This window comes from Sus scrofa, chromosome 3 (assembly GCF_000003025.6).
Source record: "Sus scrofa isolate TJ Tabasco breed Duroc chromosome 3, Sscrofa11.1, whole genome shotgun sequence".
NCBI classification, from domain to species: domain Eukaryota; kingdom Metazoa; phylum Chordata; class Mammalia; order Artiodactyla; family Suidae; genus Sus; species Sus scrofa.
In genome coordinates, this window is record NC_010445.4 from 68,755,439 (window position 1) to 68,775,970 (window position 20,532).

The 20,532-nt window shown below is 46.8% G+C and overlaps 1 protein-coding gene across 1 annotated transcript in view; it reads left to right on the forward strand.

The window, feature by feature from the left end:
* Positions 1-20,532, forward strand: part of SLC4A5 (solute carrier family 4 member 5) — an 85,915-nt gene that overhangs the window by 22,060 nt on the left and 43,323 nt on the right. The window contains 4 exon segments of the mRNA NM_001315666.1: positions 11,118-11,278; positions 12,151-12,306; positions 12,993-13,088; positions 16,235-16,290. Of these exon segments, the coding sequence (NP_001302595.1) occupies positions 11,118-11,278; positions 12,151-12,306; positions 12,993-13,088; positions 16,235-16,290 (469 nt within the window).

A 20,532-nucleotide genomic window follows, 5' to 3' on the forward strand; every position in this document is an offset into this window, starting at 1 on the left:
ACTCAGTACCCATTAAACACTAACTCTCTGTTCCCTTCCCCCCAGCCCCTGGAAACAGCCATTCTACTGTCTGTCTCTATGATTTCTTTTTTTTTTTTTTTGTCTTTTTAGGGCTGCACCTGAGGCATATGGAGGTTCCCAGGCTAGGGGTCAAATGGGAGCTATAGCTGCCAGCCTATGCCAGAGCCACAGCAACACGGGATCCGAGCCACATCTGTGACCTATACCACAACTTATGGCAACGCCAGATCCTTAACCCATGAGTGAGGCCAGGGATCAAACCCCCAGCCTCATGGTTCCTAGTCAGATTCATTTCCGATGTGCCACGATGGAAACTCCTCTAAGATTTTTTTTTTAATTTAATTTTATTGGAGTATAGCTGATTTACAACATTGTATTAGTTTCAGGTGTACAGCAAAGTGCATCCATCATGCATATAAATATATACATTCTTTTTTCCCATGTAGGTTATTACACGTTATTAAATAGATTTTCCTGTGCTCTACACTGGGTTCTCATTAATCATCGCTTTTACATAGTGTGTCTGTGTTATTCCCTCCCTCCCAATTCTTCCCTCCCCTCAAGGGTTTCACCTATGGTAACCTTAAGATTGGTTTTGAACTCTGTGGATTTGTTTTTGTTTTTCAAATAAGTTCTTTTGTGTCATTTTTATTAGGTTCCACATATAAATGAAATCATATGATATTTGTCTTTGACTTACTTCACTCAGTATGATAGTCTCTAGGTCCATCTAAATTGCTGTAAATGGCATTATTTCATGCTTTTTAGGCTGAGAATATGCCATTATTACTAACATGTATGTACCACAGCTTTTTTAGCCATTCCTCTGTTGATGGACATTTAGGTTGCTTCCATGTCTTGGCTTTTGTAAATAACGCTGCAATGAACATTAGAGTATATGTATCTTTCTGAATGAGAGTTTTGTCTGGATATATGGCTAGGAGTGGGAGTGCGGGATCATACAGTAGTTCTATATTTAATTTTTTAAGGAACCTCCATACTGTTTCCATAGTGGTTGCACCAATTTACATTCTCACCAACAGTGTAGAAGTGTTCCCTTTTCTCCACATCCTCTCCAACATTTATTGTTGTAGAAAAAAAAAAATTTTTTTTTTCTCTTTAGGGCCACACCCACAGCATATGGAAGTTCCCAGGCTACAGGTTCAATTGGAACAACAGCTACCGGCCTACACCACAGCTACAGCAATGCTGGATCCGAGCTGCATCAGAGACCTACACCATAGCTCACAGCAATGCCAGATCCTTAACCCACTGAGCAAGGCCAGGGATCGAACCTTCAGCCTCATGGTTCCTAGTCGGATTTTTTTCCCTTGCGCCACAATGGGAATTCCCTGTATGTAGACTTTTGATGATGACCATTCTGACTATTGTGAGCTGGTACCTCATTTTAGCTTTGACTTGTATTTCGCTAATAATTAGTGATGTTGAACATCCTTTCATGTGTTTTTTGGGCCAGCTGTGTGTCTTCCTTTGGGAAATGTCTGTTTAGATCATCTGCCCATGCATCTCTATGATTTTAGCTACTCTAAATATCTCATATAAGTGGAATCATAGAGTATTTGTGTTTTCGTGACTGACATTTCATTTTGCGTAATGTCCTCAAGGTTCATTCATATTGTAAAATATATCAGAATTTCCTTTTTTTAAGGCTCAGTAGAATTCTTCTGTATGTATGTAACACATTTTGCTTATGCATTCATCCGTTGGCAAACAGCTGGCTTGCTTCCACATTTTAGTTACTGTAAATAATACTGCTGTGAACAAATATATCTTCAAGACACTGTTTGCAATTCTTTTGGGTAACAACCTCTTTCTTTTTAACACAACCACAATATTGCTATCACATCTGAAAAAACATGATAGCAATTCTTTATTTTCACTGAATTATCCAGCCAGTATTCATATTTATTTCCTAGATGATCTCAAATATTTTTTAGTGTCATTGGTCCACACATTGCACCTGGGAGATGTGTCTCTGACATTGTTTCTAATCTACAGGTTCCTCTTCCTTTATTTTTTCCTTTGCAGTTGCCATGACTACTAAAAAAAAAATTGCATTGTTTAGCCTTTATGGTTTTCTACATACTGGATTTTGTTCATTGCATCCCTGTGGTGTGTTTTTGTTTTTTGTCTTTTTGCCTTTTCTAGGGCCGCTCCTGCGACATATGGAGGTTCCCAGGCTAGGGGTCGAATTGGAGCTGTAGCCACTCGCCTACGCCAGAGCCACAGCAATGTGGGATCCAAGCCTCGTCTGTGACCTACACCACAGCTCACGGCAATGCCGGATCCTTAACCCACTGAGCGAGGCCAGGGATCGAACCTGCAACCTCGTGGTTCCTAGTTGGATTCGTTAACCACTGCACCACAATGGGAACTCCCCCGTGGTGGTGTTTAACATGTTCCTCTGCTCTGTCTTTCCTGTAAAGTGATTGTTGGGTCCAGACTTATTTGATTCCTGTCTGACTTTCTCACAAGACTATTTCATAGGTGGTGGTGTCTGCTTCCATTAAAAGGCGGCTCCTGCCCAGCTGGTCTTTGTGTGTATGTTTGTGATGTTACTAGACTCTGATGGTCGTTGCTTAGGTCATTCGAGTATTTTAAAACACACTTAAATTCCACGATTGGAGTTCCCATTGTGGCTTAGTGGTAACAAACCCAACTAGTATCCATGAGGAAACAGATCCAATCCCTGGCCCCGTTCAGTGGGTTAAGGATCCAGCATTGTTCTGAGCTATGGTGTAGGTCACAGATGCTACTCAGATCCTGCATTGCTCTGGCTGTGGTGTAGGCCGGCAGCTGCAGCTTCAATTTGACCCCTAGGCTGGGAACCTCCATGTGCCGTGAGTGGGGCCCTAAAAAGACAAAAATAAATAAATAAAGAAGCCCCAACTGTTGAACTCTCTGTTTCCCAGTGATTTCCTCATAGCCAGACTTCACCCCAAGTAATCACTGAGGCCTCACTACCCTTCAGCAGGAAGGAGCAATCATTTAATGAGGGCTATTCTGGGCTGGGGACCAGAAGAAGACCCCAGAGAGAAAACAGTGCCCTCTGTCCTCATGAAGCTTGGGGTCTATTTGGGGAGGTAGGAATATACCAAAACAATTAAGAAACGTGATTGACTGCAATTAATTATTATTTTAGTCTCTGAGCCCCAAAAGTCATGAATGTTACCTAGAAAATCTGTAGCAGAGCTACCTGGATCCCACCCAGATATTCTGATGTAAATTGGTCTAGCATATGACCTAGACGTTGAGATTTTAAAAGTATCCTGGGTATTTTTATGTGTAGCAAAGTTCAAGAATCATCGTTCTAGGATAGTAGTTCTTAAAGCATCATCCCTAGATCATCAGCAGCAGCATCACCTGGGAACTCGCTGGGCAATGGAGAAAGAAGGGGTCAGATCTCGAAACACAAAGCAGAGAGATGACATTCTGCTGTATAGAACCACAATTCTTGTGATCTTCAGACCAGCAATAACATCATGGCTGGGACCTTGTTGGAAGTTTCCATTGTGGTTCAGCAGATTAAGAATCCGACTAGCATCCATGAGGATGTGGGTTCAATCCCTGGCCTCACTCAGCAGGTTAGGATCTGGCACTGCTGCAAACTGCAGTGTAGATTCCAGATGTGGCTCGGATCTAGTGTGGCATGGCTGTGCCATAGGCTGGCAGTTGCAGCTCTGATTCGACCCCTAGCTTGGGAATGTCCACATGCTGCAGGAGCAGCTTTCTATAAAAGCATAGAATGGCCATGCTGGGAAGGAAGCTTCTGAGATCTACCCTACCTTTTCATTTGGTGTTCTCAGAGCCATTGTAAGGGAAAGAGGCTATGTCCCTTCTTATATAAAAAGAATGGGACACATGGGCACAGAGCCATTTGCCTGCACTGAGACACCAGACAAGTCCAACTATGTATGGTCCTATGTGACTGTAAAGTAGAGGCTCATCAACCCTCAGGTCACAAATAACCGAGGCACTTCCACGACCAGGCCACCCTCTGGGTGGCGTGACAATCCAGGCATCAGTATTTTTATAATCTCCTCAGGCAATTCTAATAGATAGCCAAGGCTGAAAACCACAGCTGCTTATCCTGGGTCCTCCACGTTTCCATGTTCTACTCAAGATGAAAGTGAGCTTCATTTCCAGCTGTAGCCATTAAAAACCCCAAACGAAGTTCAGGTCTTGGGCTTACTCTTTCAATATCCGGAGTCCCCAAATTGTTGCAAGGACACCTGAAGAGGTGTCCCTAGTGAGGTTGTTGAGTATCCTGGAATTTTTAAAAATAAAGTTCTCGAAGAATGCTGGTAGCAGGAGTCTAGTTTTGGCATTGCCCTGAACCTGGAAACAGGTAACTTTGTTTTTCTGCAGAATGTGCTCAGGTGAGTTGATGCCCTCGTCTGTATATAGAGCTAATGTTTGTGGATGCCTATCGCATAGGACAAATAGTCGAAGTACTGGGAGGTGAAGAGGACTGATTGTCCTTGCTATCTGGTGTTACTAGAAGGATGTTTCAAAAAGGAGCTCTGCTCTCATCCTTCCAGGTGGAGTTGCATTTGTATAGGCAAAAAGCTGAAGGGTGGATGCCTGGGAGGAAACTGCCCAAATGTCCACCCGGGCTGTTTATGAGACAGTTTAGAAAGCAATCAAGGGAGTTCCCATCGTGGCTCAGCGATAATGAATCCAACTATTATCCACGAGCTTGCAGGTTTGATCCCTGGCCTTGCTCAGTGGGTTAAGGATCTAGCGTTGCCGTGAGCTGAGGTGTAGGTCTCAGATCCAGCTTGAATCCCACGTTGCAGTCTCTGTGGTGTAGGCTGGCAGCTACAGCTCTGATTTGACCCCTAGCCTGGGAACTTCCATATGCCATACGTTCGGCCCTAAAAATCCAAAAAAAAAAAAAAGGTTAGAAAGCAATCAACCCAAGTGGCCCCATGCACTGGGACACATGGCTTTGGGTGGATGCATTAAGGCTGTGGAACAACAAAAGGGTCCTCAGTGACAAGGAGACAGCATAACTTACCTTGTGTATTTTTGAGGAAATGGGAGACAATTTGAGTGTGTGAATAGGAGAAAGACCCTCAGGGAGAAGAGTGAGCTTCTCCTGACCAAAACATTGTCCTTTGATCTCTCCCTTGCAAACCCTTATGTTAATACAACTTTTAGAAAAACTTCGTATTGATGGCGTACAGACTTGGATCTACCATAATTTAAATAATGTTCTCTCAAACACATTTCCCCATTAAAAATGTCAGCTACACCTTGGTGAGTCTCAGCAGCAAGTGTCTGATTGATTTCTGCTCTAGCCCCGGGTTTTAGGTCTTCACTACCCAGGCCTCCTCTAATCAAACCTCCCCATCCTGTGTCCATCCAAGCCCCCGAGGCCCCACCAGGCTCCTTGTTAACCGATCTCAAATAAATGTATTGAGTCAGGATGTTAAACATTGATAATGCAAAGTACTGGCACAATTGTGTAAAGAGGAAATCTGACAAAAGATGTTCAACCTCACTTGTAGTCAAAAGAATGCAAATATGATACAACTTTGCAACTCCCAAATGAACAAAGGTGAAAGGGAATGACAATCCTAGAGTTTGAGAGACTTCAGAGAAATGTGAGGTCTTCTGTACGTTGGTGGAAGTTCGAATTGGCACAGCTTTCTGGAGAACAGTTTGACGATGTATGTCATACACTTAAAAATGTGCAGACATGACAATTCCACTTCTGAGAGTTTATTGCAAGGAAAATGTTGAGCAGGGGCCAAGGATATTCAAACCAGCCTTGTTCTTCAGAAAAAAACAATTAGAGATAATGTAAATGTCCACCAAGTGGGGATTATTCATATTAATTAGCATTTATTCATACGGTGGAATACTAAAGAGCTTCTAAAATGATATCAGTATTTATAGACATTTATAGACATGAAAGAATATCCATTAGATATCACACCATCCTGCTGTCATTAATGTAAAATTGTGTGCACGCGTGTACGTGTGTGCTCATCACAGATTTACAGTGAAGGTTATCGGAATATCAACCATGATGTCTTCTGGTCAGGAGAGCTTCGAATGCCTTCATTTTCTTATTTCCTTAGTGTTTCTAAAATTGTAAAAGCAAAATTCTTTATCTTTACATTCACAGCTAACACTGAGTGTGTGTTATGGGCCAGGCACTTCCTTAATTACTATAAACTATTCGTGGTCCTGACGAAAACAAAGATGGTGAGAGATTGCATGACTTACCCGAAGTCCTTAGCTAGTAAGTGCGGAGCTGGGATTCCAGACCTGGTTGGCTTGCTCCACAGGCTGTGCTCTCCCCTCGCTAATTAACCCCGATAGAATGAAAGTCTCCTGAATCCTCCCCCAACCAAAAATTTCACACCTCCCCTCAGAAGAAACCATTGAACCACGTGACAGACGTCCTTCCAAAACTGCTGCTGGGCATTTTCAAACATGTGTGCAAATGCCAGATCCTTAACTCGCTGCATTTTTCCTTTTTTATAAACTGGGATGGTGTTGTCTATCCTGTCAGTACACATAGCTCAGCCTTGGGCTTTTTACCTCTGAGGGGAACTCTGCAGCATGGATGTATGGCTCTGGTGTGACCACGCTCCTAACGAAAACTGGTGGTTTCCAGTTCTTCACCTTGGTGGGCAAAGCCGCGGTGAGCATCTCCTGGTATTTGTATTACTGTGTGCAGATGTGTAATGATATTCCTATGACAATTTCCTAGCAATGGAACTGCTGCATCAAAAGACATGCACACCAGGAGTTCCCATCATGGCGCAGTGGTTAACGAATCCGACTAGGAACCATGAGGTTGCGGGTTCGGTCCCTGCCCTTGCTCAGTGGGTTGACGATCCGGCATTGCCGTGAGCTGTGGTGTAGGTCGCAGAGGCAGCTCGGATCCCGCGTTGCTGTGGCTCTTGGCGTAGGCTGGTGGCTACAGCTCCGATTCGACCCCTAGCCTGGGAACCTCCATATGCCGTGGGAGCGGCCCAAGAAATAGCAGCAACAACAACAACAAAAAAAAGACATGCACACCAAATTTGAAAGAGACTCCCCAGTTCCCCACGCCAAGAAGGCCGTGTGGCTGTACAATATATATGTGTATATATGTATACAGTATGTGGCTATACTATATATGTATATGCTATATACATAACACAGTATATAAGTGCCCACCTGTCTTCCCGTGTTTCCACCAATACAGGAATTTGCCAGTCTTTTAAATTTTTGCCGATATGAGAAGTGAAGACTGTTTCATTTGCAACAATTTAAATGTCCTTGACTACTAGTAAACTGGAACATCTTTTCACGTTTATTGGTCGTCTTAGTTTCTTTTCAGAATTGTTCGCTTTTCAGTTGGCTAATTGGAGTTTTTCTGTTTTGTTTTTTTGTTTTGGGTTTTTTTTTTTTCTTTTTGTCTTTTTGCCTTTTCTAGGGCCATTCCCTCGGCATATGGAGGTTCCCAGGCTAGGGGTCGAATCGGAGCTGTAGCCACCAGCCTACGCCAAGAGCCACAGCAACGCGGGATCCGAGCTGAGTCTGCGACCTACACTACAGCTCATGGCAATGCCGGATCCTTAACCCACTGAGCAAGGGCAGGGACCGAACCCGCAACCTCGTGGTTCCTAGTTGGATTTGTTAACCACTGTGCCATGACGGGAACTCCTGGAGTTTTTCTTGTTGATGAGTTTTGTTATACTTAATTTTTTACTTTTTAAATTTTTGGCGGCACCCATGGCATGAGGAAGTTCCTGAGTCAGGGATTGAACCCAAGCAGCAGCAGTGACAATGCCAGATCCTTAACTGCTAGGCCACTAGGGAATTCCCAGTTTTGTTTTATTTTAAGTATCAATCCCTTAATGTTCTGTTTATTGCAAATATTTTCTGAGTATGTTGCATTTCTTTGAACTCCATTTGTGTCCGAAATTAGTTTATTCTTAAAAGTTTTTTTTATTGTTTGGGTATGTCCGAGGCACGTGAAAGTTCCTGGGACAGGGATCAAACCCATGGCACAGGAGCAACCCAAGCCACTGCAGTGACACTGCCAGATCCTTAACCCACTGTGCCACAAAGAACTCCTGTCTTAGTTTAGGTTATTTTTCTTTTATTTTCTTTAATTTTTTTTTTTGGCCACTCCCATGACATGTGTAATTTCCTGGGCCCAGGGATCAAACCCACTCACAACAGTGACCCCAGCCACAGCAGTAACAATGCCAGATCCTTAACCTGCTGAGCTACAGGAGAATTCCAGTTTAGCGTATTTTTATGTAACAAAATGTGTCCATTTTTTTCCTTTATATGTTTATATCTTGTTCAGGAGGTCTTTCTCCATAACCAAGAATATAAGAAAGAGTACTCCCCGATTTTCTCTAGTATATTTATATTTTTCTTTATAGTTTTTAACATTATTTATTTTCATTGTTGTAAAATATATATAACATAAAGTTTACCATTTTAACCATCTATATTTAAGTGTACAGTTCATTAGCATTAAGTACATTCATAGTTGCGTGAAAGTTTGCAAAAATGAAATTCGAGGTTCCCTTCGTGGCGCAATTGGAAACAAATCCAACTAGGAACGATGAGGTTGCAGGTTCAATCCCTGGCCTCATTCAGCGGGGGGTTAAGGATCTGGGATTGCCCGTGAGCTGTGGTGTAGGTTGCAGATGTGGCTCGGATCCTGCATTGCTGTGGCTATGGTGTAGGCTGGCAGCTACAGCTCCGATTAGACCCCTAGCCTGGGAACCTCCATATGCTGTGTATGCGGTCCTAAAAAACAAACAAACAAAAAAGTGCAAAACTGAAATTCCATACCCTTGAAACAATAACTCCCTTCTTCTTTCTCCCCTCAGCCCTGGCAAGCACCATCCTACTTTTTTTTTTTTTCTTTTAATGATTTTTATTTTTTTCCGACCATTCTACCTTCTGTCTCTATGAACTTGTAGGCCCCTCAGATAAGTGGAATCTTACAGTGTTTGTCCTTTTGTGACTGGCTAATTTTGCTTAGCATAATGTCTTCAAGTTTCATCTGTGTTGTAGCCACATGTCAAATTTTCCTTTTTTTAAAGCTCAACAGTATTCCATTATAGATTTATTTTTATGTTTAGCCTTGAATTCATATAGAATTCAGAATTTAGTATTTAGTATTTGGCGAGAAGTAGGGACTTAACTTTTTATATTTAGGTTGGTCATCTTTTATTATTTTATTGAAGTATAGTTGATTTACAATGTTGTGCCAATTTCTGCTGTACAGCAAAGTGACCCAGTCATACAGACATATATACATACATTCCCCTTCTTATATTACCTTCCATCGTGGTCTATCCCCAGAGATTGGATAGAGTTCCCTGTGCTGTACAGTAGGATCTCATTGCTTATCCATTCTAAATGTAATAGTTTGCATCTACAAACCCTAAACTCCCAGTCCACCCCCTCCCTCCCTCCCCCTCCTTGGGAACCGCAAGTCTGTTCCTATGTCTGTGAGTTTGTTTCTCTTTTGTAGATAGGTTCATTTGTTAGGTTGGTCATATTTTAAAAAACTCCTCCAGCAAAACCTAAACTCCCATGGGGGCTCAGGTCTGTTACTGGACTCTTGTCTTATCCATCCCTTTGTCTATAACTGGAACGGATTTACATTGCTTTCATTACTCAAGTTTTTCAGTAAGTTCTTATATCTGCTAAAAGCAATACCATCCCCATTCTTCTTTTTTAGATTTTCCCCAACTATTCTCAGACATTTACTTTTCCAAAGGGACTTGAAAATCACAGCCCCGGAATGCTCTCTTTGGATTTTAATTGGAATAGCTTGAAGCTACTCACTAATTGAGGTGGACATCCGATGAAGCTGAGCCAGCAGGTCTCCAACCAGGAGACTTTGCTTCTTGTTGGCCTCCCAGGCTGTCCGGTGCTGCCCCCTGCCAGGGAGCTCCAGACCAGCACTGCCACTGCCTGACTGCCCACAGCCTTCCCAGGCAGCCCTCTCCTCCTCAGCCTATGATTCTAAGGCTTCTAGAAAGGGCAAATTCCTATACATCCTTGGTTAAATCTCTTTCCTTTCCCAAATGATATTTGGAGTTTTAACTTGAACTATCAGAGCTAAAATCCAGAGCGGGGATCGTGGAAACCTCAGGCCCTGCAGTAGAACCATGGGGAGATACTCCCTTGATCCCAGCAAACCACACCCCATAGGCAGACACTGAACTCTCATGTGACCCGTTGACAGGTAACTAGGGTCCATTGAGGATTTTTTTCCTTTTATTTTTAGGGCCGCACCCGCAGCATATGGAGGTTCCCAGGCTAGGGGTCCGATCAGAGCTGTAGCCACTGGCCTACACCAGAGCCACAGCAACGCAGATCTGAGTCAGGTCTGCGACCTACACCACAGCTCACGACAACACCAGATCCTCGACCCACTGAGCAAAGCCAGGGACTGAACCCACAACCTCATGGTTCCTAGTCAGATTCGTTTCCGCTGTGCTACGACAGGAACTCCCATTGAGAATTTTTTAAAGAGCTCTATTATTGTAGGATGCCATAGAGTTCCCTTGTTTTGAGTGTATCATTAAATGATTTTTAGGGGAGTTCCCGATCAGATGTGGCTCAGATCCCGTGTTGCTGTGGCTGTGGCATAGACCAGCAGCTGTAGCTCCGATTTGACCCCTAGCCTGGGAACCTCCATATGCCTTGGATGCAGCCCCTAAAAAGCAAAATAAGTGAATAAATAAATAAGGCCTGGAGTAAGACCCAGGAATTTGCACAAAAAAAAATTTTTTTTAGTAAATGTGCAGAGTTGTACAACCATCACCAAATCCAATTCTCAAACACTTCTACCACCCCCAAAAGTATCCTTCGTGCCCATTTATGGTCATTCTCTGACGCAACTTTGTCCTGAGCATGACAGAGTCAGGAGGAGTGGGGGACAGAGTGAGGGAGTCCCCTTTAGATCCCCTGCCTGTGAGTCTAGGACCAAAACCCTCACACTGTGCAGAGCATGACTTGCAGGCCAAGCCCCTCCCTGGAAGAGACCTAGCTGGGGGCTCTGGCCATCCTAAGCCCCATCCTTACCTTTCCAGGTGGATAAAGTTTGAAGAAAAGGTAGAGGAAGGCGGTGAGCGCTGGAGCAAGCCCCACGTGTCCACACTGTCCCTGCACAGCCTCTTTGAGCTCCGGACCTGCCTGCAGACGGGGACAGTGCTGCTGGATTTGGACAGCGGCTCCTTACCACAGATCATCGGTGAGGCAGGGACCGCTGTGGGACCCCCAAACTGGGGCAGCATTCCCCCTCCCTGCCCCCATTTCGTGCCCACCTTTGGTCTGTGTGACATGCCCACTTCTGACACCCGCCTCATTCTGCGGAGGCTAGGCTTTGGGTTCAGTGCTCTCAAGGCAGTGTCACAGTTGCTCCCCGTTTCAGTACCATGTAGAGGGAAAGAACAGCCTCTGAAATGCCACCCAGCAATGTAGCAAAAGGGAGAGGGGCTTCTTAGCATGGTTGAGGTTACCTGTTGCCATGGCAACCTGTTTTTTGTCAGGGTAAACAGGTCATCATTCATCTTTAGGAAATTAGCTCTTGTTTGATGGAGTGGCAAAGGGAGGGAGTAGCTTGGCTTATCATCCCTAAAACTTCTTATGAATTTTGATTCAGAACCTTCAATTTTGCCAGAGCTATTTTGCCCAAAATGCTTTCTAAAAAGAATTCATATTAGGACAAAAACCACTTAATATAGTACTCTTGTGCTTTTTAGGGGACTTTCATATGTACAATTTCATTTACTTTCCACAGTATTATTGATAAAAAAAAGCAGAGAATCCTATCCCCATGCATGTATCCGCAATGCACTCACACATGCACACACATGCATACTCACTTGCACACACAGGCACACACAGGCATATTCACATGCACCCACACAAGCACACACATGCACAAACACCCACAGATGTGAACATACTCTTTTATGTATGAGGAGACTGAGGGTTAATGACTGGTCCAAATTTTCAGTTTAGCTCCCTTTTAATCCCATAAAAACCAGGTGAAACCGAAGACCCCACACACCCCTGGTCCCTCTGTCCCACATGGACGCTGCATGTTTATTTCCCACTTAGATGATGTCATCGAGAAGCAGATCGAGGACGGCCTCCTTCGGCCGGAGCTCCGTGAGAGGGTCAGCTACGTCCTCCTGAGGAAACACCGCCACCAAACCAAAAAGCCCATCCACCGCTCGTTGGTTGACATTGGCAAGTCGGTCTCCTCCACCACCAGTGAGTCGGGCCATACGCTTGTTTTATGCACGCATCTCACATCTGCAATCCTCCGCTCTTGAAGTTTCAGGGTTGAGATGCACGGACGCTGGCCTTGCTGGACTTGTCAGATAAATGCAGACATCAGTACAGAGTTGATAAAGTTGCTAACTAAAGACACTCGAGGAATCTCTTTAGATGGATTGTTTTAAAATGGGCAAGTGCCTAGTGTAGAGGGAGCACCTATGCCGCGCTCACCATGCTTCAGGCACTGAGTGCTCCCCAAGTGTTAACTCACTTCATCCCCACTGTAACGCCATGACAAGGTACTGTTCTCATCACCCCATTTTACAGATGAGGAGGCTGAGGCACAGAGAGGTTAAGTCCCTTGCCCAAGGCCATGTGGTCAGTAGGTTGTGGAATCCAGGATGGACCTGGGAGTCTCCCACACCTGGGGCTTGTCTAATCAGTTGTGTGTCTATCTCACTTTCAATAGTACAGATATTTTCGCTAATCATGTTCGGACTATTCACTGGCTTCCCCCAAATCCTGAAAAACAGGCACCTAAGCCCAACAACCCAAACAGCCTTTCTTCCCCGAGGGGGAAGAGACCTGTCTTGCAGCGCAGCTTTATTTGGCTGAAATGATTGTAAAGGTGTCCTCTCTGCAGTCCCCTGCAGCCACATGCCCTCTGTCCCTCCTCCCAGATCGTGGCCCAGCCCGGAGCCCCGCCGCCGGCCCCAGCCTGCACCACTCCACCGAGGACCTGAGGATTCGGCAAAGCGCCAATTATGGCCGGCTGTGTGAGTGTCCCCTTCCCCTGCCACTGTGTGACTGCTTTGTCCTGGCTTCAGCCACTCTGGAAAGTCAGTTTTCCCCGACTTTCCCAGTGGAGGAGGTAAAGCCCAGGCTGTGGCTGGAATTCTCAGGCGTCAGGAGAAATAAACCTGGGCTGCCCGCAGAGACTAACTTATTACCATCATTTTCTAAATAATCACTCCAAAAAATGCAGCTCTAAGTCAAATTCCCGTCATAATCAATGCCCAATTCTGGAGTTCCCATTGTGGCTCAACGGGATCGGTGCACCTTGGGAGCACTGGGATGCAGGTTTGATCCCCGGCCCCCCACAGAGGGTTAAGGATGGGGCATTGCCACAGCTACAGCTTAGGCTGCAGCTACTTCTTGGATTTGATCCCTACCCCAGGAACTCCATATGCCTCGGGGTGGTCAAAAAAGAAAAGAAAAAAAGGTAGCTTGAAATTCTGGGAGTGCTCTGATGGCCTAGCGGGTTGAGGCTCCTGCGTTCTTGCCGCTGTGGCTCTGGTTGCTGCTGTGCAGCGCAGGTTCAATTCCTGGCCCAGGAATTCCCACATACTGCCTGTGTGGCAAAAAAGAAAAAAATCTGGAGTTCCTGTCGTGGAGCAGGGGAAACGAATCCAACTAGGAACCATGAGGTTTCGGGGGCAATCCCTGGCCTCACTCAGTGGGTTGAGGATCTGGCGTTGCCAGGAGCTGTGGTGTAGGTCACAGACGCAGCTAGGATCATGCCTTGTTGTGGCTCTGGCATAGGCCAGCAGCTGTAGCTCCGACTGACCCCTAGCCTGGGAACTTCCATATGCCATGGGTACGGCCCTCAAAAGACAAAAACAAACAAACAAACAAAAAAACAAACAAAAAAAACAAGAGAGAACCTGAAATAAACATTGCAAGTCTCATTAAAAAAAAAAAATCAAAACCCCAATTCTGTGTCTTAGGCATTTTTTCACTTAGTCTATGCCTTTTTTCTCACTACGCTGGTCATTGGCCTTGTTTGGGGTGAGAAGTCTTCCCAGAAACAGAATTAAAAACAGGGTAAGTCCTTCCCCCCAGGACAGTCAGAGAATGTTCCCCTCCCTGGAACATTCCTGGGCCACCACGACAGTGAAACACTGGCAGAGCTGCAGCCCCCTGAGGAATGGGAAAGTGTGAGAAGGGGCTGGCGAGCTGCATGGGGTTTTTTTAGGTAATTCATCAGGGATGAACAGACAAGTGAGCAGGGAGGCCAAGAAAAGAGGGAATTTGTGAAAAGAAAAGAAAAAACAGTGTGAAGGAGTACCTTCCTTTATTTTGTTTATTTGTTTTTTTCTTTTTTGGGTGCCCCGAAGCACATGGAGTTTCTGAGCCAGGGATTAAATCCAAGCCACAGTTGTGACCTAAACTGCAATTGCAGCAACGCCAGGTCCTTAACCAACTGTGCTGGTAGGGCTGGAACCTGGGTCCCAGCACTCCCAAGAGGCCACCAATCCTGCTGCGCCACAGCGGGAACTCCAAGGAGTACTTTCCTTTAAATGCTTTTACTAAAATGACCGGCTAGGAACATGCACAGCCCAGGGCTGTGCCCCTGATCAGGCTGGAGGGACACCTTGGTGAGGGGCAACCTGACCTTGGCCTCAGCAGGGGTTTGCAGTGGTCTTTTCTCTCTATTACCCCAGGATGCTGTCAGTCTCCCCTGGCTTGGGTTATTCCTCTGTGGGATGCTGGCACTCAGTAGGCAGTGAGTGGCTTTGGGATGAGCTGTCTGCTCAGTTATTCGCTCCGTGCCCACACTGCTGTGGTGGGGACCCGGATAAAAGGCATGAATAAGAGATTACAGCTTTCAGTGCACACCCCTTCCCACCTCAAGGTGGCACTTGGGAAGACTCAAGAGAGGAGAAGACACTTGCCTGAGTCTTGGAGAATAAATAGGAGCTTTCCAGTAGCCAGGGGGAGAAAGAGGGTGTTTATTTTTTTGTTTTTTTGTGGGTGGTTTTTTTTTTTGTTTGTTTGGATTTTTTTTCTTTTTAGTGCCACACCCATGGCATATGGAAGTTCCCAGGCTAGAGGTCAAATGCAAATTGCAGCTACCAGCCTACACCATAGCCACAGCCACACCAGATCCAAACTGCAACTGTGACCTACACCACAACTCACAGCAACACCAGATCCTTTAACCCACTGAGCAGGGCCAGGGATCGAACCTGTGTCCTCATGGATCCTAGTCGGGTTTGTTTCTGCAGAGCCACAACGGGAACTCTGGAAGAGGGTGTTCTTTAGAACAAAGGACACAAACAGCTGGTGAAGGGAAGACACTGAAGGGTGACATGGGCGCTGACCTTCTCCTGCCTTAGTGGTGGGTCCGGAGGGCAGGGGGGAGCTACGGGGAAGCTTGAGTGGTTGACCACCACTGTTCTCCCAAGGCAGCCCCTTCCCTCTGCCAGCCCCAATCCCCAGCCCTCTTTAAAACCTCACATGGGCCACAGAGGCTCTTTCTCCAATGAAGCCCAAGCTTTGGGACACCTGGCTTCTCAGCCGACAGCGTGTCTGTGTCCCTCCCCACCTCCCGGGCTGACACTGAGCAGACAGCTTAGTCTTTGCCCCAGAAGGTGGCATGCAGGGCTGGGACCAGAGCACAGCAGACTGAAGAGTGAGAAGGAAGCAGTGGGACCTGGGGTTCAGCAACTCTTAAAAAAGCTGCTGCTGGAGTTCCTGTTGCAGAGCAGCAGAAACGAATCTGAGTAGGAACCATGAGAAGGTGGGTTCGATTCCTGGCTTTGCTCAGTGGGTTAAGGATTCAGCGTTGCCATGAGCTGTGGTGTAGGTCACAGACACAGCTCAGATCCCATGTTGCTGTGGCTGTGGCATAGGCCAGCAGCTGTAGCTCTGATTTGACCCCTAGTCTGAGAACTTCCACGTGCCATGGGTGCGGCCCTAAAAAACAAAAAACAAAACAAAACAAAAAAACCAAATTAAATTAAAAAGCTGCCATTGAAAAGATGGGAAAAGAGAGGATGCTTGCTGAAAGGAACTGCAGGATTAGGGGAGGGGGATTGCTTTGTTTGTGATGATGGGAAAAGCTTGTGTAGAGACCAAGAAAAAAGGACCTATGAGAACCTGGCTTCCCCTGATGGACCTTTTTTTCCTTCTCTCCTAGGTCATGCCCAGAGCAGAAGCATGAATGATATTTCTCTCACTCCAAATACAGATCAGGTAGTAAAGCCCCTGCACTTGGCTGCAATACAGGCCAGGGCAGGAAGCCACCTTAGGTTTTAGGGGTAGGGAGCCCCAACAGGTGAAACTGCACCCCCATGAAAAAGTGGGAATCCCCAGGAAGGACCCAGGTGGGGCTCTGGGCTCCTTGGTGCCTCTGCCCAGTGGTCACTGAAGGGCTGGTTCTGTGCCAGGCCCTGGGAGGAGTAGGGGAGAGAGGAGAGTGGTCAGATGAGATGCCAGCTATCCCTGTCCTTGGGGTTTATTGGAGAAAGACTGCCACATGGAGTTCCAGCTCCTCCATGACCCACAGGCACTTTCAGTGATGAAGTGGGGACTTGGGCTGGTAAAGAAAAGCACTGGGGCCTCCCTGTGGTGTAGGCTGGTGGCTACAGCTCTGATTCAACTCCTAGCCTGGGCTCTTCCACACTGTGAGTGTGGCTCTAAAAAAAATTCAGTCTAGTGAATCAACTAGACTGTCCCAGTAGTATCTTCTCCTTGGCTAGTGCAAGATAAAGTCAAGTTCTTGTCTCCCGCCAGCTTGGCTGAAACCTCCTCGATGAGATCAGCTGAGTCCCAGTTCTAAGGCCCACAGACTGGGAAGCCCATGACTATGGCCCTGAGGGAAGCCCGCAGGAAGCTGCCCTCAATTCCAAACACTGCACATCTCAGGGGCAGAAAGTCCTATGGCTTCCTTTCCTGTGCCTCCAGGGATGGAGGGTGGGGGGAAGGGAGGCCATGAAGGAAACCTGAAATTTGGCACAGATTCCTCAAGAGCTTGGGTGAACTCCAGGGCTTGAAGGCACCCCCAAGTTTGGTGGAAGGCGAAACAAGAGCATTCCCTCATGTCAGCATCTCGAGGGTCCTTTGATGGCCAAAATAACAAAATAACAATAATAACAGCATCAACCAACATTTGAGGTCCGCATGGTGCAGGCACGACGCCACGTGGGGAACATTTTCTGGGCATCATGAAGGTACTGTGTCATCTTCACTCTGCAGCTGAGAACATAAAGGCTTAAAGAAGTTAAATAAGCCCAAGTTCATGCAGCTGAAAAGTGACAGAATCATGATTTGATCCAGGCAGTCCGATTCTAGCACCCTTAATTTGGGAGTGACTTAGGAACAAATATTCTGGAATATTATCTAGAAAAGAGCCCAACTTGACTGTAGTCACGTGCACGGAGAGAGGAGCCGTGATAAGAAAGCATTGCCTAGTAATAGCTTTTCACAACCTATTTTAATAAATGTCTAAGTGGTTACAAGAATACTATCCTCTAGAAGTTCCCACTGTGGTTCAGCGTTAACGAGCCCGACTAGTATCCATGAGGATGTGGGTTCGATCCCTGGCCTCTCTTAGTGGTCTAAGTATCTGGCATTGCCATGAGCTGTGGTGTAGGTCACAGACGTGGCTCAGATCTGGCGTTGCTGTGGCTGTGGTGTAGGCTGGTGGCTACAGCTCCGATTCAACCCCTAGCCTGGGCTTTTCCACACTGTGAGTGTGGCACTAAAAAAAAAAAAAAAAAAAAAAAAAAAAAAAAAAAAAAAATTACTATCCACTGTTTCCCCTGAGGCAATGCTGCCTTGGATTTAGGGATTGGAGCCCAACACCAGGCACCTGCACCCAGCTCTTCCTAACTGGTTGGGTGATGCTACTTCTCAATATTTGCAGCAGCAATGGCTCATTGTAGGGACAACAGTTTGTGCAACAGGGGGTGCTCTGTAAGTGCATCTTTCTTCATCACTCTGCCTCGGCCCTGGGCAGGCCAGTGGTTCCCATAGAGCAGAGTGTGGATTCAGGCAGACCTGGACCCGAGTCCAGGGTTCAGGCAGTGGGGCCAGCAGAGCCCTGGTTGGACAAGCCCATGTCCAGACCTTCAGCAAGCCAGGGTGGCCAGAACACCAGTATGGCCTTTTTCAAGGATGCCACCACCCTGCAAGGGTCACAACCTGCAAGGGACGACCAAGGTCCCAATTCAGCTTCTCTCTCCAGGGGGCTGCATGGGCCACCCCAGAGTTTTCAAAGTCTTGTCCTCCAAGCCTCTCCTGCCACCCACTGCTCTTCCTGTCCTCTGACCTCTTCCTGCCTGAGGCCCGGGGACATGGAGCTGGCAGGGGGACAGGGGCTGCCCTGGCACACCCAGCCCTCCATCCTGAAGAACCTGCTTAGGAGTCAGCGAACTGTGCCCAGGACAAAGGGCCTTTCTGCGTCGAGGGGATTCGGGCCTTCCTGTTAACTCCTGCCTTTGCTTCTTCTCACTGTGTTAGGGTCCTTGGGACTGTTGTCCTAGTGGTTGTGATGTTTTGTGCTTTTGAATGGATTTAGAAGATTCAAAGTGTGTGGTCCTTGCTCACGATCTGTTTCTAGTGCTGTAAGGCCCCCAGCCCAGTATGTATCCTGCTCCCATGAATCAAATCAGGAAATGGCTCTGGGCCCAAAGGGATGAGACCTCTTGGCCATGGCCATGCCCACAGCTGACCCCTCTCCAGGGACAGAAGGACCCTATCTTCACTGAGATTATGAGAAAGAAACATTTCTCTTTAAAAAAATTTTTTTTATTAAAATATAGTTGATTTACAATGTTATGCCAATTTCTGCTATACAGCAAAGTGACCCAGTCATACCTATATATACATTCTCTTTCTTTTTTATTATTTTTTAGGGCCACACCCGAGGCATATGGAAGTTCCCAGGCTAGGGGTCTAATCAGAGCTACAGCTGCCGGCCTTCACCACAGCCACAGCAACGCCAGATCCAAGCCATGTCTGAGACCTACACCAGAGCTCACGGCAACAGCAGATCCTTAACTGAGTGGGGTCAGAGATCAAACCTGTGTCCTCATGGATATGAGTCGGGGTCGTTACCCACTGAGCCACGACGAGAACTCCACACATTCCCTTTCTTATACTACTTTCCATGATGGTCTATCCCCAGAGATTGGATAGAGTTCCCTGTGCTGTACAGCAGGACCTCATTGCTTATCCATTTTAAATGCAATAGTTTGCATCTACTAACCCCAGACTCCCAGTCTCTCCCCTGCCCAACCTCACTTGGCAACCACAAGTCTGTTCTCTATGTCTGTGAGTCTAGAGAAACAAACATTTCTATGCCCAAAGGAGGGACTCCTACCAAAGGGGAACAGGTGGCAAATTCTGGCTTCCACGGGCTCTTTCCGTCTGTAGCTCTTGCCTCAGCCTTCTGGGCCCTTTCTTCCTTTGTTGGCTACTGTGGACTCCCACCAGCCCTGTCCTCCCCAAACGGCCCCCTCCTCCTCTCTCTATGAAACCGTCTCTGTTTCTGACCCATCCCCTTGATGCCCAGAGGGAAAAACTCATGTACTCTAAGATGTTAAAGACTAAGTAGGGCATGTTTGTGGAGTTCCCGTCGTGGCGCAGCGGAAACGAATCTGACTAGGAACCATGAGGTTGCGGGTTTGATCCCTGGCCTCACTCAGTGGGTTAAGGATCCGGCATTGCTGTGAACTGTGGTGTAGGTCACAGATGTGGCTTGGATCCCGCATACCTGTGGCTGTGGTATAGGCCAACGGCTACAACTCCAATTGGACCTCTAGCCTGGGAACCTCCACAGGTGTGGCCCTAAAAAGCAAAAATAAAGGCGGGGGGACATGTTTGTGACCGTCCCTGGGCATCTTCCTCCTAAGTGAGGACTCAGAGTCTTCTGTGACTTAACCGTAGGATAAGTCATAACTGCAGGGAGTGGGACCGATTTGGGGTGGAGGGCTTATCTCCAGCACCTCTCAAATAAGACCCCACTCACTCTGCCTCTGTGACCCTCCTGCCCTGAACAGACACCAGCCAGAGGGCCTGAGGGAGGGCACTTCCATGGTCTCAGCTGGAAAGCCTCAGACCCTCTGAGTTTCCAGGAGGTCCCCTAGCGGTGACTAGGGCATGAAGTCTCCCACTGACTGGCAGGCAGGCTCTGGGGCTTCCTGTCCACCAGGAAGCTGGTCACCAAAAGAAAACTCAGTGTGTCCACTCTGGCCATCGGGATGGCCTTGTTCCTCCCACAGCCACCCTGGGGTGAAGGCAAAGAGGGAGGCCCCGGACCAGCTGGAGCATAAGAGCCAAGATGCCCCTCTGCTTGGGCCACAGGAGGCTTCGGGATGGGGCCCGATGTCCACATGCTCTTCTCTGATCCCTCAACTCACACTTCAGTGAAACAAAGTTTTCACCCATTAAGGAAGGTCTCAGGGGTCAAGTCCTGGCCTGTTCCTTCCCATC